Source organism: Liolophura sinensis, chromosome 1, assembly GCF_032854445.1.
Source record: "Liolophura sinensis isolate JHLJ2023 chromosome 1, CUHK_Ljap_v2, whole genome shotgun sequence".
Classification (NCBI taxonomy): Eukaryota; Metazoa; Mollusca; class Polyplacophora; order Chitonida; family Chitonidae; genus Liolophura; species Liolophura sinensis.
In genome coordinates this window covers 78,625,542-78,653,179 of record NC_088295.1, presented here as the reverse complement: position 1 = coordinate 78,653,179, position 27,638 = coordinate 78,625,542, and the positions used below count along the sequence as shown (strand labels likewise).

Sequence of the window (27,638 nt, the reverse complement as noted above, 5' to 3'; positions counted from 1 at the left end):
TTGAATAAAATGCTGTTTAAATTTGACAACGTAACAGTTGTAATCTAAACTACAGCTATATGATAAACTTGTGCTTCCGGTTTGGAATCACGGGGCTGAAGTTTAGGGTTTCTCTAAAGGTGAAAGACTAGAAACTGTTCACTTTCAATTCTGTAACTCTGTTCTCGAGGTAAAGCGCCTACACAAAATGACTTTATCTATGGTGAACTCGGAAGGATTGATCTATTCAAAAGACATATGTTCATTACACTTAAATTCTGGACGAAATTGTTATTTCGTGTATGACCACCGCTCCGGCCGTACGTCGAAAGCTCCTTCAGCAACGAGCGGATGGTCGTGGGTTTCCCCTGGGCACTGCCCGGTTTCCTTCCTCCAGTAAAACACCAATCAAATAAATAAAATAAATGAACCAAATAAATTTTGGCAGTTGACAAAGTAGAACGACCTGGGATCAAACTCGGGTTGGGTTAAACCGAAGACTTTAAAAATAGTACTTGTTGATGCCTCGCTTTATTGGCGCTCAACACTGAGAGGTTAGGGCCAGGAAACAGGACTGGTCGGCTCGGTATCCATGTAATGTGATCGGGTGGAATGTCTTCGTCTGGAGCACTTTGACGGCATGCATACATTCGCCTTGCCACAAGAAGAGTGTATGTACACGCACCTATGACTCCTCGCCGTCCTATGAATACGACGTAAAACACAAAGCATATGAATGCATATACAAGATTTTCAAGCATACACTCCTTACTGCTCTCTACATTCGCAAGACATCACTGTCACCACCAGCAAACATTACCATAAGTGTGTACAACATGATTCTAACCAAAACCTGAAACAACTATTGATGAAAGCGGATGAACTACTTCAAAATGCATAAGGTTAAGTCTAAACAAGCCCGCGTGCGCCCAAACGCTTCAAAGGTTAGGCTTAAGTGGCAGTGATGTAAAGCGAGCGTATCTTCCTGTCAGCAAGGTTGATACTGTGCCACAGGCGTCGTAATCACGAATGATGACGGACATCGCTAGCCTGATTAAATGGAAGATGAGCGAGCGTAGAGAGCTTGACTATCAAGATGATATAATCAAGTGTACAAAGCGCATGCGCGCCCTGCCATCTTCGTAAGTCGATATAGATGTTAGACGTCATTCGTTAGTGTTTAGGTTTCATTCTGTGCAATCGTATATATATACTCCGAGTTGACAGTCTCGCTTATACTGCATACCAGGCTGGGAAAGTCACTAGATGCACATCCCAAGCACTTCTTTTCTCATTCGCGGATCTCTAAAACCACCTTCTTAAAGCATGTGCACAGTGGTTTGTGTCGATAATGCTGCATCCGGTATGCGTATGTAAAAACATAGTTTTCCCGTATACTTTTTCAGATCCTTGGAAGGAAATGCGCATTTCTTCGACTGGGAATTTTTTTCAGTTAACACGTGTAGCCATGCCATGCTCTGACATTTGTAGACCCACATCATCCATTGATAGAAGTTTATATATATATATATATATATTTGTATGTTTGGGACAAGTTTTCTTCAAAAAATATACGAAATGTGTACGATATAACGCTTATCAACTGGCACACCCGTGTAGTATGCCCTTAAGAAAATAGGCCTATACTGCGCCTCTTGACTTGTTCGCCATTATCTGTATGCTGATGAAATTGTCATCTTTTAGGTGGTAGAATCCGGGCTGGCCGTAGTAAATCCGTTTTTGGTAAGTTACTGACAACCTTTCTCCACTCAACATGTTTAACTATTGCTTATCTCCACCGTGCCTGTTTAACCTCTGTGGTAATAAACGAGTGGACATAGCAAAAGTGGCACAGACTGGTAAAAGACCACGTAAGTGGTCTTAAACGAACGCAGGACTCTGCGAACGGCCCTAAGCGCCTTAACCTCTTTACAATCTCCAAAATGGTGTCGGGACGGTACCCGATTTCCCCCGATTATACCATATAGTCTAACTTTGGCAATTCACTGGCGCACTTGCACACGCACTAATACACTTGCCACAATGGTATTCGACATCATTGCCACACGCATCCCCTACCCAAGGCCGGGTTTAAATCACTGACCTAACTAAATGCCCACAGTAAAACTGAATACGCTCTACGAATGCCACAAGTTCTACAGCGTTCAGGAGTTTTCACAAATTTAGGCCAACAGGAGACGCATAGGTCCTAAACGTATTTTGAACAGCTTGTCAGCCAAGTTACACGATTAGAACGTTCTTATAAGAGAGTATACTAGTATCCTGGCCGATCATCGGCAGATTGTGAAGAAAAACTACGCGACTTGTCGAGTTGGTGATTCAGAAAAGTGCTTTTTTTCAGGCTCTTAAGCACCATTAAGCTTTGCCGAACTTTGGAGGGAGACTTAAGTCATTCACTGCACGAGCGTCGTCCAATGCTTGTCACCAATGCTCGTGCGATCAATGGGAGCGTAGGAAACCACAAACTCCATGCTCAGGGAGAGGTTTGAACCCGCACCCATTGTGTAATCGAAAGGTGAGAATCCTAAACCCACCATTCACTTCACACCCTACCCAGTCACTGTTTGCATGACTGTCAATATGTCGTTCAAGATCGAAGCAATAGACCATCGATGTACTTACTTGATTGGTGTTTTACGCTGTACTCAAGAATATTTCACTTATACCACGGAGGCGAGCATTATGGTGGGAGAAAATTTGGCAGAACATGGGGGAAACCCACGGCTATCCTCAGTTTGCAGCAAGACTACTGATGTCGGGAATTTGAACACTAATCACACTATTAAACTGTACAGAGCACTTAAGGGTTTTGAAATATATTTAATGTGAAAATTGAGGACAGTTAATGACAAATAGCACAGTTATACATAAAACTTGATAGGATAGAGTCAGGACATCACACACATCGCCAGGGCTACATCGTTAATTCCTGTTAAAAGAAAAAACACAAGAGCTTTTGAACATGTTTAACACGTTTGCACTTTTGAGACACTACCTACACAGGTTTACAAATGCCTGTCTTTATTAATAACAGCTCAGAATAAAAGTTCTTCTGATTTCTATCAATGAAATAAGGAAAACAATGAATGTGCAGGATTTTTTTTTCTCAACTTACCTATAGGTTTGAATGAACACTAGAGAAGCCACTGATCTCAGATTTGGTTTGGCTTAATATTTCACGATTCTCAGCATTTATCGATAAGCCGGGGAAATGAAAGGTCATCACTGATCAAGGCTTGGTCGGAATGAACTTCAACCATGAACTAGCATGTTGGCTTTGCTATTAGAACTTTGGTCTTCACAATTTGACCTCTGTATGAACATTTCATGCAGTAACCATATATTCAAACTTACCATAATAGCATTTACAATATCATTGTTGTTATTTTTAAGGGCCTTGATTGCTTTTGCTTTTGAAACATTTGCTTGTGACTGGACTAGTTCAATGTCCTTGGCTTCTAGGCCTGTCTCGTCCACCTGCAATGACACAATCATACTTGTAAGTCAACCATTCAAACAAATTCTGCACAGATGATAATTTTTTTTTTTTTTTACAATGATCTCAGGATTGGTTTGGCTTGATATAGCAAATCTATCAGCATTTGTCGATAAGCTGGGGAAATGAAATGTCATCACTGATCATTGAGCAGAAAAAGACAAAAATACCAGCCACTCATCCCCTACCACAGGAATGAGAGAAGTATGCTCCACAGTAGGGCAAAGAAAAGCCACACTACCAAGACTGCCCAGCTTCTATGATAATAAAATGTGTAAACATGGTATAAAAAGTATACTAAGTAAAGAGCACCCAAACTGACAACTGATGACAAACAGGCAAGCATAGTGCAAGTTGTTGCATTTGTCCCCTTCATGTCAAAAGTTCATCTAATATTACCAGATAACCCACCTCCTCCTCTTCCTCAGACTCTTCCATTATAGGCTGCGACTTTGTGCTCGGTACTTCCACACCAGCTGGGTTTTCCTGGTTCTTAAACTTCTCCATCGCAGCCATTTGTGCCTGCTGGCTCAAATCTTCAATCTGTAAATCAGAGTTAGCTCCCTTGTCAACCAATTCTCATTCATATGGGTTCGAAGGTACCACTGATCCCAGATTTTACATGCCTATGGATCTAGTGTTTGAAATATATGTTGAGTAAGGTGCAGGATAAACCATTGATCTCAGATTTGGTTTGGCTTGGAATTTCACGATTCTCAGCATTTATCGATAAGCCGGGGAAATGAAAGGTCATCACTGATCATAAGGCTCCTGCTTTTCTGATAGACCCATGTCCAACATTACAAGTATTTCTGGAACTGAATGAAAACCTGCACATAGGACCTGCATAAGCAGCATTTTTGACATCAGAACACTAGGTATCAATTATCAAACATCTGACAAGTGTAGGTCCTTTATAGTCTGCACTATATTTTGAACATAATCGGTACTGAAAGAAGCTTGAAGGTATGGAGAAAGGAGAACAGATTTAAACTGCCCAGAGATCAAATGATTAGATTCAGGCCTATCTATTAACACCAGTCTCTTTCTGTTAGAAATAAAATGAAAAACCAGCAATTGAGTTAAGCACCCTATTGGCCTTGAGTTAATAAGTACTGTACCTTTGCCTCGCCGAATACTATGTGAGTATCTGATGCAGGACTTTTGTACACATCCGGCCTATTTATCACAAACAAGATGTTCTTTGATTTACGAATGGTTACTCTTGAAACTCCAGCCACAAGCTTTAACCCTGTCAAGGACAAACAGTTGAGGTAAAATAGATGACCAACAGTCAAATAAATGCATGGAGCAATATTTAGAGTGAAACTGACATCTACTTCACTTACATTATCTATATTCAATCTTTATTACCTCGACCTCAACCTTTTCACATGTGAAAGGGCATCTAAGTGCAATTTATGCATGTTTTTAATTTGACAAAACTACATTAGTTGGATTGGCCATTTTTAGGGCATTACAATGAGCACTATTTTATCAACCTACACAGAATAATGCCCATGGAATTTGCTGGAATAAACACCTTGCTCTACACTGCCATATGTAGCTAGAACCAAACACTGACCTAATTTCAAGATGGCTTTTCTGGCTTTCTTCTCACTTCTGCTCTGTTTAGCTTTACTGACCAGTTCCTCCTGAATGCCTGCAGCCTGGGCCACCTGTGTCAAACAATAGGAATCTTCGTCAATTTAAGAAACAAGGACACAAAAAAAGATCATTTTTTCAAGGGCAGACACACTCGTTCAAGCTCCCTGAAATACCTACGCCTTTGAATCATTAATAAACTGACGCTATACAGGTATGAAGAGAGGCAGAATTAACTGATCTCAGATTTGGTTTGGCTTGATATTCCAGCTTTGTCAGCATTTATCGATAAGCCGGGGAAATGAAAAGTCATCACTGATCACTGCCATGTCAAATTGTCAATTCAACCTGCGCAAACCAAAAAAATATCCATGCTGCTGTCAGAAAACCTGTCATTGCAGCTTTTTGTAATGGTAATCCAATAAAGTGTCGCTTAATGCATCAAATGCCTCCAGGTGGTACTGTTGTTTTTAAGACGGCCGCCATGTATTTAAAATGGGTGAATCCAATTTTAGGAACGTGCCCTAAAGCGGACGTTTTCAATATACTTTTTTCTACAAGTGATTCGGTTGGTCTTGTGCAATACTTGTGCAAACCACTATCTTGAAGTCCAGGAGTTGGCCTGTTGGTGATGATTTAAGTTTTCACGTGATCCGGTCAAATGACAAGGCAAATGGCGCTTGTGTCACTGACAACAGTACAGCCTAGAAGTACTTTATGAGTGAATGGATACTTTATTGTATTATAATAAAAGTTTTGTGACAACTGGAAGGGCATATGTTTCAATGTGGATTTGACCAGCTAGAGTTAGATGAAGTTGTTATTGGGGCCGCTACCCGTGCCACACCATTGAGAGAAATTTGCTTGACTGACTGTGGTTCAGCAACCATGAATATGCCTATCCAAATATTTCTCAACCCACAGTCAGGGTACTCTGACTAGGATGAGTTACTTCTTTTGTCAGTGAGTTCAATAGATCTAAGAATAGTTCCTTGAGGTTTGTATGGAAAGTAGAATATAATACTGGAAAAAAATGTACAATTAAGCCCCAAGTAAAGATCTTTATTTACATGTACTTCTAATAGTTCAGTATTTTCAGGAAAATTTTAGGGCAAAAATCAGTAATCAACTTTTCTTAGGCATAACAATAATGTGTATATCACCGATCTGACAGCTGCCAAGAGTTCTGCAGGCTTTGCGTTGCCATCTGCCTTTACCTGGCTCTGTTGTAGTGTGTCCTGATCTTCCAAGTCTGGCATGGAGTCACTGTCAGACTCTGTCCCTGACCCCGACACAGCCTCATCAGGCTTTGTCTCCTCCACAGGCTTCTCTACAGCGTCTGTTGGCATTCTGAAGCAAACAGAAATGAAAAAGGTGCTCTGTATAAATACATGCTAGAATTGCCAAGAATTGTGGGCTGCGATCATTTTATTTGGAACTGTCATCACACCAAAGAACACATCCATACTAAGTAAAAAACTGCTCAATTTTACAGTTGTCATTTTCACATGCTGATAATCGCTGAACAATAAATGTCCTTGTTAGCATGCCATGGCAGTATGCCATTAGTGCAACACCTACCTTACTCACATATGCACCTAAATGCTATTCCCTACTCTTTAATATATGCATGAATGAGTGTATGCTTGGCGTTTAACATGGTAGTGCTAGGACAATGAGGTGTCATTAGGTGTGTGTACACGCATGGTTTTTTCTTGCGGCAGAGTACGTTCATGCCTTTTAAATGTTGCCACCACTGAAGTATCATGCCAACACACCAAGCATGACATTCCACCAAGTCACATTATATGGACACGTGGCCAAGCAGTCCCCTTTTCCACGCTCTAACCTCTCAGCGATGAGAGCCAAGCGCCGAGCAACAAGTACCATTTTCACTTCTTTCTTCCAGCCAGCGAAGTACCCTGGTTCGGTTTGACGATACACACTTGTATGCTAAATTTTCTGATTAACTTTTGGAGGTGAATGTGTTAACCAGTGCAGTTCATATATTTTAAGAGTTGTGAACTCTAGGGTATTATTTACGTGTTGATTTCCAAATGCATTCGGATGTCATTCCCCCCAATTGAAAATTGAAAGGGGAGATGTTCAATTTGCACACAGAGAAAAACAGAGTATATAAGATCTTAATCTAGTTTCTGGCAAGTTTGTCATATGTGAGATTTCTGAGCAGTATTATGTGCCAGGGATGTCGTTTTCAGACATCTTTTAAGCCAGGCGAACATTGTGAGGATTGAATGTGAATGTGTGTGAGTCACATGCTTTTGTCACCTGGACAACATCTGAAAAGTGTCTCGTCAGGGAAACATGAATGAATCAACCTGAGTAATGATGTAGAACGCTGCACATAAATATTACCCTGGTCTTTATAACTGCCAATATTTTGAACAATCTCAAATTTTTGCTATTAATGACGGCTACAGTTTAGGTATGTGCTGAAGGACTTATCATGCTGGGGTTAGTTCACAGGAAACTGAGTTCCATGCACAGTATTTATCACAAGCTTTCCATGCTGTCCGACTTGGCTTTTTCAAAACAAAGGATTTCATAAGCTTCAAAGAGCTGTGCATAACAGAAGAAAAGTTTGACGGGGATCGATGTCTTCGACTTATAATGGTTGCAACGGCAGTTTTCCCTCAGCTACAATAAGCTGGAGGTAAAACTGTGTACAATCAAAACTATACAACACAGAACCATATCATTTGTATAAGACTAGTAGTATGTCAGTTCACAAAATACCTTTTCGCAATGAGCTTCTGACAAAGAGTTTAACCACTGTCAATGGAAACATCAAAGCAGCCTCTGCTTTACAACACCCTCAGAAAACTGCTGATAACTAGAGTAGTGGAAACATGCCTGATGAACTTCCCGCCTCCGTGACACACAACACGTGGGATTTACGATGCCATTACTTCTACATCGAGGGGTCTGATAAACTCGTTTGGTAAACACAGTGTTTTATCTTGAGTAAGTACGAACACTCGTTTTCAATACAAGAGAAAACACAACCCTCTCGAGAAACAGACATCTTGTTTGGATCACAACGTGGTTATTTGAAGTACCGGATGTTGCTCCCGTGTTTTCTCTGCCAGTCGACTTATATTGTTGGTTCAGATAACAACCTGTTTTTAAAAAATCCTTTTCTACAAGAAACACGATTCTTTGGCGGTAGATGGCTTCAAAATTATGTGATATTCACACACTTTTTTCTCACCTGTAAGCTGTCCGCTTGAGTCAGAAACCCCAATGAGATGGGAAAAGGAATTTCCAGACGTCACTTCCGTTAACATCCACGCGTGCGCATATTGAGAACTGAAGGAAGATGGCCACTTGACGACAACGTAAACAGTGCTGTTTGCTGTGGATGTTAGACATTTCTTTCGTGCTAAGGTGTTATATATCTCAACACGATTGGGCTTCCGGTAAGTGAAGAAGGATTAACATAAGTCTTGTAGTTTATCAGCTTTATTCTCTTCACTGAAATGAGTATCAGCAAAAGAATTGTATTTGTTGAGACGGGCACTGACTGGAGTCTCACCTGCAGGAGCTAAGGGGTGAGGCATGGAAGAGTATTTGCATGTATGCCATTATCGGTGGCTCCAAATTTTCATTACCTTTTAAGTTATTTTAGTGTGATAAATTTTCATACTTAATGTGAATTTTAAACAAATGTAAATAAGTAAATAAACAAATTCTTATCCGCTCAACAGATAATGTAGATACTGAGGTTCATCATTGTGTTTTATATACAGAAAAAAAAATAATGTGTGAAATTGAACCCTGTCAGAACCCTGCTTTGCCATTGAACAGCCGTGATTATATGCAGTGTTTCCAAATATGTCTCAACCAAGTATAGTCAATGTACTCGGACTGTAGGTTTGACAGAATGAGATAAACCCGTTATCAGTTTGATTAAATTGCATTTTGATAAACAATTAACTGAACAGATAGTAGACATATAGTACATAAATTTATAATTGGCAAAAAGTAAGAGTATTTAAGAGTAAGTAAGTATTTTTGTTAACTCTGAAAGTGCACTGAAGCTAAAGACTAAAGGGCAGAAATAGAACTTAATTTAAATGAACTCATATTTCGAGATATTTATCTATAAATTTATATATTTGATAGGTGTTTTACACTGCACTCGTGAACATTTCACTTATACGACAGCGGTCAGCATTATGATGGGAGGAAACGGGCATAGCTCGGGGGAAACCCACAACCATCTGCAGGTTGGTGGAAGGCCTTCCCACATAGGGCCAGAGAGGAAGCCAGCACAAACTGGACTTGAGCTCACATTGACGGCAGTGGTAAGAGGCTTCTGGTTCATCGTGCCATGCTGGCATGCAACCCCACTCACCCTATCTATAAATTAATCACACGGTGGCTGGCATTGTTGAAATGGAAGACTTATGTTAAAGGAAAGTTTTCACATTTTTACTGTTTTTCTTTTCTGTTCTCTTTCTTTCTTTTTCAGATGTTGATGTGAATTTTTAGGTAGAATTCACTGAGAGATTCAAAATGCCCAGTGCAGGAGCGATCTGTCCTCCACAAATCATACCTCTGAGGGAACCATACCCAGGTTTAGCCTCAAACAGAGTTGATTCTTCAACTTTCTTAGAGCTTTACTCAGGTAATTGCATTTGTAACCTATGCATCTCTAGTAACACCCTTTAGTTCTTAATTTTTTTATGATACAGATACATGTATACTATATATCTAGCTGTACATACGTATATATGAGGAAATATTTAGTCCTAAACAGAGACCAAACATATCCCAAGTTTAGCCGCTTTAACTATAACCTGATTCACAGATATATTTCATTATAAAGTGTCATATTATTCTTTGAAGAGGTTTAAGTTTGTCTCTTCAATTTCAGAGTCTCCCGGTGCTAAGATATATTTCACAACAGATGGAACCAAGCCTAGTCCATTTCAAAGGATAATTACAGGCAGAGAAGTTACCTTCAAATACATTGCCCCATTCACTCTTAAACCTGGAAAGAGGACCTTAAAATGTGTAGCAGTTTCCAGGTTGGCATTCGTTTCCTGTCTTGCAGACTTCATAACATACACATATATGAGAAAGTTATATTTCACAGCCTCATATATCTAGCAGTTATTTTTGTAGAGTTCGCTGAATTCTCTGTTTAGTCAGACCACCAGTTGGTCATATTTTGTAGTTAATGTAAATATGATGGGCTTGAAGGGTGATATTTCATCATCAGATTGTCAGACAGTGTCAGGCTGAAATAACAATTACACTTCATTCATATCCCTGCAAGGTATTTTGTGTTGTTACCACTTATTGAATTTCTGACCTTTGCCTGAACAGAGATGGAATGCGAGAAAGTGATGTGGTGACAAAGACACTGACAGTTGATGACATAGGATTTACAACCACAACATATACTTCTACCTCAGAATATGATTCCACTTCCACATGTGTTGAATCGGATGATGATAAACCTAGGTCTAGAAGTCGAACAAAACCTAGGAAAAAGGTACTGATACAATTCTGTGACACGGGAAACAATTCCATACTGTTGGATCCATGCATTGTATCTTCCCTTCCAAGCAACTTGCCTGCTCATAATTTAATTTTGCAATGTGAACATTTACAACACATATTTTTCAAATATGCTTTTCATCTGCATAACATAATTATATTGTAAGTAATATTTGGTGTTATTTGGTTTATGCTTTTGTAAGATGTGTGTTCTGGCCTGCTGGAGACTTCTTGACTCTACCAGTATTATACATTTTACTAACACAGGGCATGTTACAAATATTTGGATACCTTGTGTTTCTATCAAAAAATCAACGAGAGGTGATTTGTTTACAATTTGGTTTGTACGTCGCCAATAAGCTGAACATTGTCTGAATGTATCTGTTCGGTTTTCAGGGGTCACCCAGCCGCCGACCTTTGCAAACTACCCCAAGAGAGGCCTGGGCTGCCAGCAACACTCAAATAGACAGGGTGGCAGGCACTTCAGGATATGACAGCACAGGTAACTACTGGGTTTAGTTGTTCAAAAGCGTATTAATGTTGTCCTACTTAACTGCAATTACAAGTGGAATTTAAACCTATTTTGTTCATTTATTAACATTTGTTTAATGCTATACTGAAGAATTTTTGACTTATATGAAGGTTTATGGGTGCTCGGAATGCATGGAGTAAACACTGAGTTTTGGAATATTACTGGTGAACTTTCCCATAATACTTTCTCCCTGGCTCTGCCTGGTTTCCAACTGCCATAGTGTTGACAGCCATCGTATAAGGGGAATATTCTTGAGTATGGCGTTAAACTCCAATCAAATAAATAAATGAATCCCATGAATGCATGTGTTCTGCAGCATTCACATGTGCATTTTGTACATCAACAAAGACAACACATTACTTGCTGTGGGCCATGTGCCGCTATACTGGTGGAAGACGAGTGTTAGATCGCGTCAACAACCACATGAGTGTGATCAACTGCTTGTTGTTACTGAGACCCCACAAGCAGTGAGAACAGGGGAAAAGTCCATTTTGAACCTCATGTTTCTCATTGATTGGAAGGCCAGCACCTTTAGTTACTAGACCATGGCCCATTCTGTAAAGATGCTTTGTAAAAAAAACTTTTGTACCCACCGCTGAGATATGCAATGCTTACAGTGTGAAACATTATGTACTGGACCTTACTATGTTACTTGTGACATAACAAATATATGGATCAAAACTTCTATTTACTCAGTAAGCGACACATCAGTATAGGTACTAATACCGTTAACGAGCATAATGATCAATTGGTGACAACAATGGATATTTAAAGAGAGCGCTAAATTGCTGATTTCAGTATGTGAAGAATAGAAGAAACATACAACAGATTCACAAGATTGATGGTACAATGTTGATTAAGAAAATGAACAACAGATGAAGCATACAATAGACGAAACATACATAAGATAAACAATAGACAGTACCTATACCGAATTGTTGCTCACTGAGTAAATTGAGAAGTTGTGATCCATATATTTGTTATGTTATCCAACTCAACTTCTAAATGCCATTGAAAGAAGTTATTATACATGTGTTGTCATACTCTGTTCATATCCTGTTTCGTTGCAGCTGTGCCAGAAGGACCTTTCAATCCCACAAATTACTCTGGCACCCAGATAAATGTGTGGGGCTCGACATCTGGGCAGAGCATGCAGGTAAACCCCAATGGTACTGTCACCATGGGACCTGGCAACCCAACAGGGGCATCCCATCCCAACACCCAGTATGGATTCCTCACTGAGCAGATGATAAAGGTACTCTTTTTGTAGCAATAATAATACAAGTGTGTATTAAAAGTCAGTTAATTTTGATGATGAATTTTTCACCAGTGACATTCCTTCTAGGGGAAGAAGGGGTAGGTTTTCAGTTCATGTTTAGCTGAGGCTGCAGTGTAAGAAAATTGTGTTTTACATTACATTTTCTTGTTTACTTTTGTATTTGTTCCTTTCCTGAATTTAAAAACAATAACTTTCCCTGACCCCTTTTTAATTTTTATAGATTTAGAGAACAATCATTGTTGATACTGCTGATTAGCATTACAGTAACAAATTCAGTGAAACAGATTAAACTGAATTTAAAATCACAATGAATTGTCTAATCACTGTCATTGGGGCTGGTACAGTACCTCACAATTAGTTGTGATCTTTCGTGCCATTCACCATTTTGGTACCTATATTTGATTTTTTCCTGAATCTTGAAATACATACATGTATGTATATGCTCAACATACTGGTTAGGTTGTAAATGTCTTGTCATGGCTTCATATTGTCCTATATCAGAACTGCAAGCCTACAGATAAGTGCTTGACGGTGGGTGACCTGAGGAAAGCCTTGGAGGACCAGAAACCTAAAGAGCCTCCCCCATCTCCTGTCAAGGCCATTGAGTACCCTGTGTATAAGGATCCACCTGTGAATGCTATCAGTCCGGGCAAGGGTAAGTCATGCGTGCACTTACTATATGTACTGTACCTTCTCAATAATTACAGATGGATTTTCAGAAACTGTATACCATAGTGCCGTGCGAGGGCTGTTGTCTTAAGTAGTGGAGGAGTAGTGGATCAGTGACCGCTGCCCACACCTCTGTCAGGCCTCAGTGAGCCTCACCATCTTGGCAAGATGGGTAGGGGCCGAGAAACACACTTCCGGTTTTTTAAAGATTCACATTTTTCCTTTGAATGATTGCAAGAGGCAGGGATGGACTCAGTGTTGTTATGAATGTGAAGACGTAAAACAAAACAAAAAATGCCGAGTCCGTGTAGAGGGACTAAGCACATGCTCGTAATTACTGGTACTGTCCCAGCAAACAGTACGATTATGAGTACTTTGAAAGATGAAATCCTGCTCCCACCTGTATTTCGGCCTGCATTGTCGTAGGCCTACAGATCCTGCATTTGACACGATCAACATTCGGACTCTTGGATGAGTATGTAAAATAGCTAGCGAATAACCACCTTTTAAGTCTTTCCCTTACAGTTCTTTCAATTTTAAGGCCATTTCTATCACAACAACATGTGGTGTGAGTTGGCTGCAAGATCCTTTCATCTATGCCTCAAAACAGACATTCGTAGACCAGCCGTCATCCAATAAGGACGTTCCAGGTCAATCATCGCGCGGCCAGTTCCCAAAATGACCTGTAACCCAGCTGAAAGTTGGGGGTGACAGCCAGAAAGTACATACATGTAGTCTCATAAAGAGAACTAGAAATTTACATGTGGTTCAATTTACTACAAGAAAAATACTGACATACTTTGCAAATGTCAACTGCAGTAAGAAGACGAAATTTTGGACAGAAATTTCTTCTATATAGAGAAGGTACATGGTATTTGGGTAGAAAACATATATACCCAGAGATCGATATTCTCTCAAGGTCGTCTGGTTCATAATAATAGTATAAAGCCCAGTTTAGCTAATTTAATGACTTATATACATGAATGTACATGCAGTACTAACTTTTTCTTGAAATACCTGTGGTAATACACGTGGTCACTAATAAACGGGAAGTCTACCTACAAGTCGGACACGCACGTTTCCTGTATTTATTCTGATTCGTGATGCAGCATATTTAATTCAATGATCAAACGCCAGTCATCCATATTCCATTCTTTAATGGGCCTCAAACACGAGTCTGTAAGTATTGAGAAGGTACAGTATATACTGGTATAAATGATGATGAAGTGTAACACAGGACTAATCCGAATACTTTAGCTAATCATGAATTAAAATATTAAAGAACGGTACCTGAAACAACCTATTCAACAAAAACAAGAGTATGGCATAAAACACCAATCAAACAAAGAAATAAATCAAGAAAAAAAAATTGTTACAAATTACCTCCTGTGCCTGACTGATTTTAGAATTCAAACAAAATAGCAGTCAAAAATAATAACCGGTGTCATTGAAAAATTTTATCAAATCATGGTGATGGTTGCCTCTTGCAACAGCCAGGACTTATAACCATACCACTGCCATGATGATTGTAGTAATTATGTCCTTGAATATACTTACCAAAATTGTATGTCATTTGTTTATTTGTTTAACATTTCCACCCCTGATTTATAATGTTTCCACAACTTGGACCTAAACCTATTTGTTAACTTATTTCAACAGGAGAATGGAAGGAGCAAATACTGCACATTTATTCCCACATGCTTGAATATGCAAAAGGCCATACTGACTTCAAGATTAAAGTTTCTGAGCCCAAAATGGGAAAGGTGAGTTTTACTAATTTTGAGTCAGGTAAGGGACTTGTCACCTGGTTAATATGTTGTAGTCGTATATGCCACAAAAAGGGCGCTCAAACACTTTATCGGGAATGTGATTCATGTGCATGGCTACAGTGATGCAGAAGTCTCTTTTCTGCATCCCAGCAAAGGAGGGAAGTTCATTTCTCCTGATAAAATTGATTTGGTAGATGTTGAGTGGAGTCAGATTGTTGGTGTCCTTCCAAATCGTGAGGAATTACTCCAGGAAAGATTTTCATTTAGTGCAGACTTTGGCTGTAGATCTTGCAGACATGCACCAGCAGGCTTATTGTTGAGATGACATTTTTAAGTTACCATTGATAGTTTCATGGTGCACAAAGTTAAGTTTAATGTTGTGAGCATTATCTATCCAATTTCTTCTGAAGAAGGTTGGGATCTTCGTATTTCGAATGAAACATTGTGTTGCAGAGTTTATTGTAAAACTATTTTTTCATTTTTGTATTTCTCCTTATTTAAAGACCTAATAAATGGGCAAAGCCAACCTAGTTTCTTCTTGTAATCACTATTGGCAATAAAACTATACTACGGGCAGAGTCTCTCCATGATGGGGTGGCTTTGCCCACACAACACTTTTTAAAAAATAATCTATAAGATAAGGGTTATGAACTACATGTTATATTCGGCCTAAAAGTAGGCTTGTCCATTAGGATTGTCAGTCAGTAACTGATTGGTTGGAGCTAGACAGGTGGAATATTATGAGCTTTGAAATAAAAAAAATGGGCAGTTACCCTGGTCTTTGGTACTCATTATTCTTCATTCTGAGAGTTTCATTCATCTTTGCACAGGAATATAGGATGATATTCTACCAGAAAAATGTAAGTTTGTGCACCAAAAGTAGTGATTTATGACATTTTTTGCCTGTAATAATACACTGTTTGGAAAGAAATTGGGTCATTAACAGATTATGAATTTTACGTGTTTCAGATGTTGTCAGCTGAGATGGTTGATGAAGGCGATGGCTACAGAGTGTCCGTGGTTCTTGCCAAGCCAGGAGTTCCAAGTACGCCCTCTGATACAGAAATAACAGATGTGCACTCTGATGACTAATGTTAACAATTTTACTGAGCTGATACAAACACTGTGATATGCCAGACTATATTGTGATTTTTTTTTGATGTTAGAAAATGCATCATCCACACAAAGATTTGAGCCTATTTGTATGAACTAAGTTGATTTTACATTTTACATTTTATCACAAAATCATTAAGCACAAATATTCTGAATTCAACAGATAAGAGGCCATTAGATAGCCCTATTTATCAACGTGGTCATTTGGTATTAATGCCAACATTGAGTATGCAAATTTCTCAAGGAGCTAGCAACCAGGGCTGATCTTTCACCCACAGCATGGGTTGTTCGTGTAAATAAATGTGGTTGATTTAAAGGTGATAAAAAAATATTGCAGTTTTAACGATTGTACTAAATGACTAAATGTGAAAAACAAGAGATTCAGCTTTCGTCCAAGTAATGTTTGGTGCTGGGTCTTCTCAGGAGGAGCTGTGCGTAAACCACCCAAAGTTAAGGAGGCACCACCTCCGTCCACGACAAAGAGGAAACCATCAACATCATCGACTAAAGAAACCAAACCTAAGCCCAAACCCAAGGCTGATCCTTACTTTGACATGGAGACTGAAAACTTGAATGTGAGAAATAATTTAGATTAGAATTATAATACATCGCTTATGTGATATTTTTCCTTAATTTATATTCCCTCCTCACTAACATGAATCTCATTCCTTCGCATTTTAGTGTATACATGGATGTATACATGGACATAACAATGTCAGACTGAACAAGTGTAGGCATATAGCCCATAGAATATACTAGTATTCATTTGTTATTTGTTTTTGAAATAAACTTCACCTGACGAGATTGTTTGAGTTTTTGTGTCATAAATCATGATTTTGTATAATTGTGGTCATACAGTAGAGAAAAGGCTATAAGCAGTACTTTGTGGTAAGTGTAATAAACAGAAGTACGGTAGTCCCACAGTACAACTCCAAATTCACAAGCATTTGTCGGTTTATGTTAAGGAAAATCAGTGTAATATGTATTATTCTGATTTTAGACTGAAGGAACTGTCAAGCCTTACCCGAACTTTAATGCTGAACAAGATTGTGAGGTATTGCGGAGTGCTATGAAAGGAATTGGTGAGTTGCCGTGAAAAACTCAGGAGAAGACAACTAAGGAAGTTTTATTTGGTGTGTGCTTTCCTTTCAAGAATAATTCACTTTTATGTCCACACGTGAGCAGACACCTGCACACCTGCAGATGATCGATCGTGGGTTCCCCCGGGCTAAGCGTGGTTCCCTCCCACCATAATGCTGGCCGCTGTCATACAAGTGAAATATTCTTGAATACGGTGTAAAAGACCACTGAAATAAATAAATTACTTTTTATTTAATGAAAACCAGGGGGTGAGAAAAAAGGAGTGTGAAAGTCTTTAGTATATATAGTACCAAGTATAAAATTAACCTTCATGGCCACCTTGGAGATGACCTTCCCAAGGATGTTTCATGCAGCACACATGGTATGGATTGTGTAGCAGTACTTTGAGAGAGTGGTGTCCAAAACAGTTCTAAATAAATATTCAGCAGGGTTTTTTTTCCTCCCCAGGAACTGATGAAGAGGCAATAATTAACATTATGGCTTACAGATCCAGTCCTCAAAGGGTAGAAATTGTCAGCACGTACAAGACCCTGTTTGGGAAGGTAAGGTTGGCATCATTAAAATTGTCATGCACTTTACAGTGCAGCTTGGGTTTTTATTTAAAAAATATCTACTTTTGGCACAGTAGCTATGTTTTGGATATTGTACATTTAGTTCCCATATGAAGGTGCATAATTATGCCACACATGGTTTCTGCTCTTGGAGTTTACATCCTATTTTTGTTTATCTCTGCTTTACACATTTTACATGATCCATGTAGTATATACGTGTGTATCCGTAGATGCATCATGCTAATAAATTAAATCAAACAAGATTGAAATTTTATTCATGAGAAAAATATTACTTTACAGATATTAATTGATGTTATTTTGGACATAAGTTAGACTGTCTTGTTTAGCTAATATATCATATTTTTCAGGATTTAATTGAGGATTTTAAGAGTGAGCTGAGTGGCAACCTGCTGGAGACTGTGAAGAGACTGTGTCTGGGACCTGCAGCGTTTGACGCTAAGGAGCTCAGGAATGCCATCAAGGTAGGTCATAGTTTAGATGTACTTGGAACATACTACATACTTCCTAAAGAACACAGACATTTTAGCTCGTCTGTATACAAGACAGGCGTAGCTTATGTGTTACCCAGAGAATTGGTGTCGGTGTCCAATAATACAGACAGCAATGTTAAACAAAACGTTGAAAAATATTGCAGGTATTTAGCTCAGGGTTTGCACAGATGTGGAGCACAATAGCATGAGGGCAATATTCCATCGTTGATTGGATGTTTGCCTATTAAATACTGTATACTACCTTATTCTTAACTTAGTATATTGTGTATAAGAATCATTCTTTAGCAAAGTGTTAGGGTGGTTTTCAAAAAGTACTGCATTTATTGAGCCCAGGGTTTGCTCACATGTAGAGCACAATAGCGGGAGGGTGATATTACATTGTTGGTTAGTTGTGTGCATATTAAATACTATAAATTACTGAATTCCTGACTTAGTGTATTGTGTATTAGAGACTCTGTTAAACAAAATGTTGGGGCTGGTATCTTAAAAAGTATTGTATGTATTGACCTGAAGTATTACATATAAAGCACAGATGCAATGTTCCATCACTGATCCTCTCTGAGCATATTACCATAAATTATCAAATTCATGATTTCAGTTCTTTGTTCATTGAGCTGAAGATTTGCATTCATGCGTTTCACACGGGTGAGCTCTTTGGTCACCTTGCTATCAATTCTCAGACCACCTGAGATCAGGCCCTGGGGTCAGATGGCGATCTTAGACTTTAGTCAAAATTTTAATCATTAGATTTGGTACATTCCTTTCTGTTATGTAAGCTTAAATTTGTTGTGCAGTGACATCACATCAGACTGATATGTTAGATTTTTTTATTCATTGATCACAGTGTTTTACTCCATGTCTAGCATTCTGCGCAATGAGGCTATTCCACATCAGTAATCACAAAATGTTCCATGTATGTATACAGTTGTATATGTGAAGTACTTATGTGAAGTTGTATATGTGAAATACATATACAACTTTTTTTTTAGTAATCTTATTTTGTACTCTGCAAGCAACTCACAGAAACTATTACACAACCAAATTAGAAGATTGTCAATTAGAACCACATTCCATACCTTCATATGTATGAAAACCTGACACTTGTCTGAGTACCTAGAGTTCATATTCTGATATAGGTATCCTGGCCTGAAACATTTATGTACCCTTATAGCAGGGCTACATGTGAGTGGAATGGACTGAACACTACACAGATGTAGCTTTGTTGTGTCATTCATTTCAGGGATTGGGAACAGATGAAGATGTCCTCATTGAAATTCTCTGCACTCGATCAAATGCACAGATAAAAGAAATCATCAAGAAATACAAAGAAAGCAAGTTACTTGTTTCCTTTTTTGTTTTGTCATATTTAGTACATAATGTAGATAAAGTAATAATGTACATAATGATGTATGCTCCAAAAGTACAGGTATAGGTGCAATCTAATTTTCAAGTGAATTACATGTATTACATTACTTTATGATGATAAAACATCATCTCGCCTGTCAGCAACCTTCAGAGGGTCAGAGAGTTTTCCCCTGTTCTCTGCCCGGTTTCCTCCCACCTTAATGCTGGCTGCCGTCGTGTGAGTGAAATATTGTTGAGTACAGCATAAGGCACCAATCAAATAAAATAGAGTAATACACTACACTGTCCTATATATAGTAGTGTAGCAGCTGTAAACCTAGAGCAGTTGCCATCTTCATCTGACTTGTGATGTGAAATCAGCAGAAACTGTATATTTTTTGTGTTTATGTCCTATTTCAATGTGATCTTGTGAGGCCATCTGTCTTACTTTTCTAAAAAAAAAAGCACTTGTGTGTTTGTTATTCAGTGTTTAACAAAGACCTGGAGAAGGATATTGTATCAGACACGTCTGGACATTTGAAGCGATTGCTGGTGGGCTTGGTTCAGGCTAATCGCTCAGACAGCAGTGAGATTGACAGAAACAAGGCACACCAAGATGCCAAAGCTATGTATGAGGCTGGAGAGAAGAAATGGGGAACAGATGAATCTCGTTTTAATGTCATTCTTGTGTCTCGTAGTTACGCTCAACTCCGAGCCACGTTTGAGGAATATCGCAAGATTTCCAAGAAGGAAATAGAGGAAGTACTGAAGAGCGAGTTGTCAGGAGATTTGTTAAGGGGAATGCTAACTATAGGTAGGTACAGAGACTTACAGAAGGTCAAATATACCTGGAGAATTGTGTGATGTGACATTTGGAGAAAGATATTAAATACATATACCAGTGTTAAGGAACCCTTGAAATGAGAATGACCTGGAGATTTGGGCTTTAATACGCATACTCAACAAAATTACCTGTATAATTTGATACTTCAAAATACATGTACATACCCTAATTCTGTAACCCGTTCAACTGCCTCAGTAACCAGTATTTTGAAACATTCTGAGAGAAGTATGAGGTGTAGGGAAATAATTTGCACAATTTTGTGAAGCTTGCACCTTTAGTGACACAAACATAATATATTAGCGTCATTTTCATTTTAATTGTATGCATAAATGTCACTGAAAAAGGCCTTAGAGGTCAAAAAGATTGAAGATTTACAGTTTTGTAAAGGTTTGGTCATTTTAACAGTTTCCATGAACTAAATATCATTATGTCTGGGTTTCAGTACGCTGTGTGAAGAACAAAGCAGCTCACTTTGCCCGTCAGCTACAGAAGACGATGAAGGGGCTAGGGACGGACGATGACACACTACTACGAGTGGTCATCTCACGCTGCGAAATTGATATGGTCCAGATCAAAGAGGAATTTGAGAAACTCACCGGTCAAACCTTGGAACAGTTTATAGCTGTGAGTATCTTCCAGCAATATGTTATGTAGTCAGTGCCTTCATTTAAATGAATTCAGAATCGTTTCTGATTAACTGGCAATGGGAACAAGGTTTCCAGGGTTAAATCTGCAGCCGTGGTCAGACTTGCATAAATGTATCATACCTAAAATTCAGCTTAGACACGGCACAACCTGGACTTATCTAACTACCTGTCTCTCACACCAGCCAGTCAGAATTGATTCTGTGTCCCTTTAAGTTTTATACCCACATGTGCGTGTATTATAAAAGGGCCCATATTGTTTAGTATGGCATTCAGCAACTACAAAACAAGATATTAAAACAAATTATTACAGGGCCCAGTTGTAACAGTGACATTGAAGTGAACCTAATGTAAATTAACATGCCTGCCATGCTTGTTTCTACTGCTTTGCTTCAAGTTCTGATGATAAGAAACTTACGCTGAGTTTTGCCTCTCTTCAGGATGACTTATCAGGAGACTATCGTAAGATTATCCTGTCCCTGGTTGTTGGAGGCCCTCCCCCAGAGAGCAGTGCCAAATGTGAGTTATTACATCTTTATATCCCAATATCCAACAAAAAAACAACTTGTCTGAGCTTACATATTTTCTTTATACACGAGCCAAGATTCATAAAGGTGTGGCTATAAAATTCAGTCATATAGCTTATGATAACAAGAATACTAGTATACTACAAAGTACTATTAAGGTATTTTTAACTCCCTGTTTCAACATCGATTCTCTCTTCGGCATATGTAATGATAATAGGTGCACTAAGGGGAGGGAACTCACTCACCTGTGTCAACGGACTAAACTTTTGTTCCCATATCTTACAGAACAGTAGTGGACACACTATTTATAGGAGGGAGCAAATTCCTTGATATGAATTATATGAAGTAAGCTTGTAAAAACATGGAAATGTTTCATTGATTGTCGTCACCACCATATAACAGATGATCTTAAATTCTAAAGTAATTGACATAATGGGTAAATGAAAAATTTAGAGAAAACTCTGTGTTAATATCTCTTGGTTTGCCATTTCTTCTCAGCTGGTAAAGCCTTTGTACAGGCCACAAGGAGTAAGACGGATGAGCAGCTGGACGAGGAAGTGAAAATGGAGTCAGAGCCAGTCCAGGTAGTGCTTGAACATTCTACAGAAAAAATGAGAGCTTGTATGATAAGATGGATAATTTTCTATGTTATAAACTTTATGTACCAAGACCCAAACCTGCATCTCTCTCCCTACAGATAACAACATACACTAACCAAGGATCTCAGCTGTGATCTTTTAATACCGGGCTAGGCATGGATCACACAAGAGGAGTCTTCTCAGTTGAAATATTGTTATTTAAGAACAGCTTAGCGCAGAGAAAGCCTGTGCTATAAAAATCCGTGCAAAATGATCAATGCTTGCATTAACCAGGCAAAACTCCAATAAATTATGTTCACCAGGACATTCTCTGTTCCTCTGCCAAGTTTTTCTACATTCTGTAACCTTTATGAGCAGCAAATCCAAGATAGTTCAGATTTGTGATTTACTCTTCCATACCTATGGACAGCATGCCTGCCATCCATAGGTGGCATTGGGACATATTAAATTGGGTCATTGCTCCCCGCACATACATGGTTGACCTTTCACGACGTTTTGATAAGCTGGCTCTCAGTTCTGCGAATTTGCAATTGGCTAAATGCTATGGAGCAGAATGACGGGACTCCACAGTTGGTGTAAACTGTCAAATAAAGTTTGCAGTAAAAAGGGGGGTTATTTTCGACATCCTTTCCATTCTTAATTTCATGTAAAGGTCAACTGCTGCTGTGCATTCGTGCCTCACTGACCCAGATTTTAGTAACATTGCAGAGCATAGTGACCTGGTAAATGTGAGCCTATTTTCGACTTTGTCTAACATTTACATGAAAATGGTGATGTAAAAGCAAGTAGCAATTGAGGCAAAATGTGCATAAATATTTTATCTTTCAGAATTGCTCTGCTTGATATGTATTTAGGACGAATCTAATGTGCATGCATCAGAATTGAACGAGGGGGTAGCTCTTTGTAAGCATTAGTCCACATAGTTTTCGGGCAAAGAGTGGCCAGCAGTCCCCACATATCAATATATGTAAGCTGCTAAGCACACACATGCTTTTGTACAGTCAGGTATGAACTTTTTGAAAGGTCTGCTTTGAATCCTTGAATCTTAACGGAGCGTAATTCTGCTTGGCCTTGTTTTACAGGAAGATCCAACTGTTACACCAGCTGAAAATTTCAATGCAGAAACAGATGCTGAGGTACTGAGGAAGGCCATGAAAGGTCTAGGTAAGTCACGTCTTAGGTTCATCTTCAGGCCTGAGGATCACTCATTATTGTATTAAGTTCAACGCGAGATTTGTTTCTTCTCATCTACAGCCTTACTTACGTTGTTAAAAATACTACAGCCATATGGTACAGAAAACTCACCCTGAATGTATTGTGTATTATGTTGAGATTAACGAGTTAGTAAAGGTATATGATTTTGACTGTTTTTTGCGATGACAGTTAGATCAGTTTTTGAGTGGTTTACCTGCGAATCTAATATTTCTTGGTAATGAGGATCAGTGGCTTTTACAGACAGACATAAACATGTAACTATCAGCCAGAATATTAGGGTCAACATACTGTATATGAAATGGGATTTTTTTTTGATAAAACTTCACATGACAAATCAATGTGTTAACTAACTGTGACATTTACTTTACAGGGACAGATGAGGATGCCATTATTGGTGTGTTGGCATACAGATCAAATGAGCAAAGGCAGGAGATTGTGAAAACCTTCAAGACCATGTTTGGCAAGGTAACATGTTGATATAATATGTTTTTGGAATATGCAGATATCCCCGGGAGCCATTTAAGATATTTTTGTGGTGTACATTGGTATTCAGTTTTATAATATATGCTGACAATTAAGGTGTTTACCTCCCCTCCAACTCTCCACACACACATAGTGTTGAGTTATATGCATGTCATTTTTTCTGCACTGAGGATAGGACTTGTTCTGTCTGTGGCCTAATGTATAGATCTGTCACTTGAGAAGCTAATAATTCCTTAACCAGTGAAGTGGGATGTTCAAGTCCAACCACCAGTAGCCAGGATGAGCCCATACACCTGAAAGTCTCTCGGGTACCGGGTGGGGTGGTTTTCTGGTGCTTTTCCTCTGACGTGTCTGATCTGTATCCTGTGCATGTTTTCAGGACCTTATCAAGGAGCTGAAGGGAGAGTTGAGTGGAGGCTTGTGTAAGCTGGCCACAGGGCTCTGTCTGTCCTCTGCAGATTTTGATGCCACCATGGTGAAGAAAGCCATCCGGGTAAGTTTTCAAACATCAGCAAAACCATGGAAACCATGGAATGAATTAAAGATTATTTGTAAGCAGCATATTTACATCAAATGCGGTTAAAAATTTTAAATAAGCCCTGTACTTGAACATTCTACTGACAGTTACTGATTAATCTCTACCTCTGTACAATTAAGGATATTCATTCTCTGTTTAGCACCTCAGATTCTTATTTTCTTTATCAGTATCAACAGTGCTATGTTCTGTGATGTTTGTGTCACATGTCCACTCTTGCTCATTTTAATAATGTCTGTCAGGTTTTTAACACCTGGTAAGTTGCATAAGATGAGGTGTTCGTTTACCTTGTCTCATATGCCCGAAAGTTAAGTTTTACATTTATATATGCAACATGTACACGTTAATATTTCACACTGATTCTTCATTTTGCTTTACAGGGATTAGGCACAGATGAGAAGGTCCTTGTTGAAATGATCTGTACTAGGAGCAATGCTCAGCTGACAGCTATGAAGGAAGCATACAAAACATGTGAGTAGAGGCAAACGATATACAGTGGGTTTGTTCAGGGTACAAGGTCTATAAAATATATGTTTTTGAAACAGGCCTAATACCTTTAATGCTGACAACTGTTCATCTCCAACTTCATCTGTTTCTGTTCGTCAGGCAAAGTGGTTAGTTTGAAAAAGGAGGAAGTGTAGGTTTTTACAGGCTTAAAATGTAATGGCCTCCTGACTTTGATTTTTTTTTTTTTTTTTTTTTTTTTGATTGGTGTTTTACGCCGTACTCAAGAATATTTCACTTATACGACGGCGGCCAGCATTATGGTGGGTGGAAACCGGGTACAGCCCGGGGGAAACCCACGACCATCCGCAGGTTGCTGGAAGACCTTCCCACTTACGGCCGGAGAGCATGAGCTGGACTTGAACTCACAGCAACCGCATTAGTGAGAGGCTCCTGGGTCATTACGCTGCGCTAGCGCGCTAACCGACTGAGCCACGGAGGCCCCCTCCTGACTTTGAGAGATGGCAAAGCAATTTGTATAAAGTAGTTGTGATGGTGGAAAAATGTAGGATCTTCATTGCTTTCATTAGTCGACGAATTGGGCATGGTGTATATTGAGATGGTTTTTTGTGTGTGTTACAGTGTTTGGCAAGGATATGGAGAATGAAGTAGGCTCTGACACATCCGGCCACTTCAAACGTCTTCTCATTGGACTGCTTCAAGCCACTCGGGATGAGAGCAAGGAATTTGACAGAAACAAAGCTAAGCAAGATGCCCAGGCCTTATTGGATGCCGGTGAGAAGAAATGGGGGACGGATGAGTCTCGCTTTCACACCATTCTGGTCTCCAGAAGCTATGCACAGCTCAGGGCGACATTCCAGGAGTATGCCAAGATATGTAACAATGACATAGAGGATACCATAAGTTCAGAGATGTCAGGGGATCTCAAGGCAGGCATGCTGTCCATAGGTAAGTCATCCCATTGTTTGGGGATCTGAGGCTGATAATAAATTTCTATTTTTAAGGTAATCTGTTGCTTTTGGGATGTTGAAATTGAAAGTGGAAACATTTATATTTATTTATTTGATTTGTGTTTTACGCCATACTCAAGAATATTTCACTTATAAGACGACAGCCAGCTTTCCGGTGGGAGGAAACCGAGCAGAGCCAGCATGAGGTGGGAAAAATTTATAAATGCTGCAAGTAGATATATACTTACACAAAAACATCAAAATTGGAACTTTTGGGAACATGAAATGTGTATTGTATTGAGTTAAATTTGAGTTATTAAATTTCTCTGGCCTCAAATCACATTAAAATTGTTATTTTCATAACAATGTCAAAATATTACTTGACCAATGTGAATTTCAGCTAAAGTAATGGAAAAGAACATACCAAGTTTAAGGATTGAAATTTTGACTTAAGTCTAAGATCGCTTTGTGATCCCTGCCCTGGCTTCCTTCCAACAAGTGATATATTTTTAAGTGTAACATGAAACACAGAAAAAAAGGTAATGTTAGAGTATTCTTTTCACAAGTTGTTGCCACATTTACATATAGGGCTTTCAAGATTTCCTCCAGAACACCTGCAGATTTGTTTTTTCTGCGTACTCACTATTGCGTCTTTTATCCTCACTTCTAATACTTAGACACCTGATATTTTGCCTGCAGTGCGTTGTATCAGGAACAAAGCTGCCCACTTTGCCAATGAGCTGCATGGTGCTATGAAAGGGTTGGGCACAGATGATGACACAGTCTGCCGTGTTCTTGTGTCACGCTGTGAAGTTGACATGGTCCAGATAAAGGAGCAATTCCAACGACTTTACAAACAAACACTTGGCATGTTTATAAAGGTATTGTTTTACAATGTGTATCCCAAACATGTGCTATTTTTAAGACAGTACATCTGCGTGTAACACTTTAAATGCTGTTGAATGACTCCATGTGCCTATTGCAAGCACATTTCTAGTGCATTCCACAATTCGTATACATGTATCGATTGTAGACATCAAGCAAATGGTTTGCCCATGCTCTGTGGGTACAATCATTTTATACCTACTGTAATTCTTCAACCCTTTGTTTTAACTGATAAAATTATATTTTTTGTGAAGCCCTGGGACTGGCAAATCCAACAAATGTGGTCTCCAAAATCAAATTAAAAATACGCATGAATTGCACTGAAAGTTGCTCTTTCACATGCGAAAAGGTTGAGAAATTAGAGTAACTCTATTTGTGTATTAAGTGGACTGATCATTAGACAATGGAAAAACAGAATGCACTTCCACAGAACTTGGTAAATGAACTTTCTCCAGCCTTTTTGTGTTCCACAGTAAATCACTTTGTCTTCTGGCATTAAAGTCTGCATGTCAGTTCCAAAAAATTAGAAATTAAATTCAGTAGTTCTGTGAAAATATCCTTAGTGTTTCATATAATGTGCAGTCTTGGTAAATGATGTGAACTTTATAGAATTATGATATATTTTCAACCTGTTTGTCCATTACAGGATGATATTTCAGGGGATTACCGTAAGTTGTGCTTGGCCTTGATCAGAGACGAGAATGCTGCGAAGAAGAAATAGATATATATTCTCTTACTGGCAAGACGGTGCACAAAAATGCCCAAAATAGATGTATTCATAAATATAGATACGTATTAAAACATTTAATGTTATTTATTAATTTAGAACATTTTAAGAGATCTTTCAAATAGTGAAGAATTGAATCTGTCAAGTTTACATATTAATGTATGGAGTTAAATTTTTACAATTTTATTCAGAAATTCCTGTCAGGTGGCTTATATTTATTTTAAAAATAGAGCAAGTGTTTATGTGGCTTTGTACTTACTAGAG

General features: G+C 38.7%; 2 protein-coding genes across 2 annotated transcripts; one reads left to right on the top strand and one right to left on the bottom strand.

Annotated features, from left to right (window-relative positions):
• Nucleotides 1-2,804: 2,804 nt before the first annotated feature.
• On the bottom strand, nt 2,805-8,390 carry LOC135473952 (nascent polypeptide-associated complex subunit alpha-like). The gene is made up of 7 exons (XM_064753915.1): nt 8,334-8,390; nt 6,319-6,451; nt 5,082-5,175; nt 4,618-4,748; nt 3,908-4,039; nt 3,355-3,477; nt 2,805-2,929 (listed from the first exon to the last, which is right to left on the bottom strand). Exons 2-7 carry the CDS (start codon nt 6,448-6,450, stop codon nt 2,915-2,917), a joined length of 627 nt encoding a protein of 208 aa, XP_064609985.1. The 5' UTR covers nt 6,451; nt 8,334-8,390; the 3' UTR covers nt 2,805-2,914.
• A 41-nt stretch (nt 8,391-8,431) lies between these two features.
• LOC135461620 (annexin A6-like) lies at nt 8,432-27,420 on the top strand. The gene is made up of 25 exons (XM_064738797.1): nt 8,432-8,541; nt 9,597-9,752; nt 10,002-10,155; nt 10,457-10,625; nt 11,027-11,132; nt 12,233-12,417; nt 12,943-13,096; nt 14,770-14,873; nt 15,849-15,924; nt 16,416-16,567; nt 16,993-17,074; nt 17,541-17,635; nt 18,013-18,126; nt 19,397-19,487; nt 19,988-20,314; nt 20,787-20,968; nt 21,429-21,507; nt 22,014-22,099; nt 23,197-23,278; nt 23,700-23,794; nt 24,192-24,305; nt 24,728-24,818; nt 25,434-25,760; nt 26,462-26,643; nt 27,294-27,420. Exons 2-25 carry the CDS (start codon nt 9,641-9,643, stop codon nt 27,366-27,368), a joined length of 3,234 nt encoding a protein of 1,077 aa, XP_064594867.1. The 5' UTR covers nt 8,432-8,541; nt 9,597-9,640; the 3' UTR covers nt 27,369-27,420.
• Nucleotides 27,421-27,638: the final 218 nt, after the last annotated feature.

Excerpts from the sequence above, each read along its gene's own strand:
- LOC135473952 (XM_064753915.1), bottom strand. The coding sequence starts at position 6,450 with ATGCCAACAGACGCTGTAGAGAAGCCTGTGGAGGAGACAAAGCCTGAT. Across the intron at positions 5,176-6,318 it reads ACACACTACAACAGAGCCAG|GTGGCCCAGGCTGCAGGCAT; the intron begins GTAAAGGCAGAT and ends TGTTTGACACAG. Across the intron at positions 3,478-3,907 it reads AGTCTGAGGAAGAGGAGGAG|GTGGACGAGACAGGCCTAGA; the intron begins GTGGGTTATCTG and ends GTGTCATTGCAG.
- LOC135461620 (XM_064738797.1), top strand. The coding sequence starts at position 9,641 with ATGCCCAGTGCAGGAGCGATCTGTCCTCCACAAATCATACCTCTGAGG. Across the intron at positions 10,156-10,456 it reads AAATGTGTAGCAGTTTCCAG|AGATGGAATGCGAGAAAGTG; the intron begins GTTGGCATTCGT and ends TTGCCTGAACAG. Across the intron at positions 22,100-23,196 it reads TGGAGTCAGAGCCAGTCCAG|GAAGATCCAACTGTTACACC; the intron begins GTAGTGCTTGAA and ends CTTGTTTTACAG.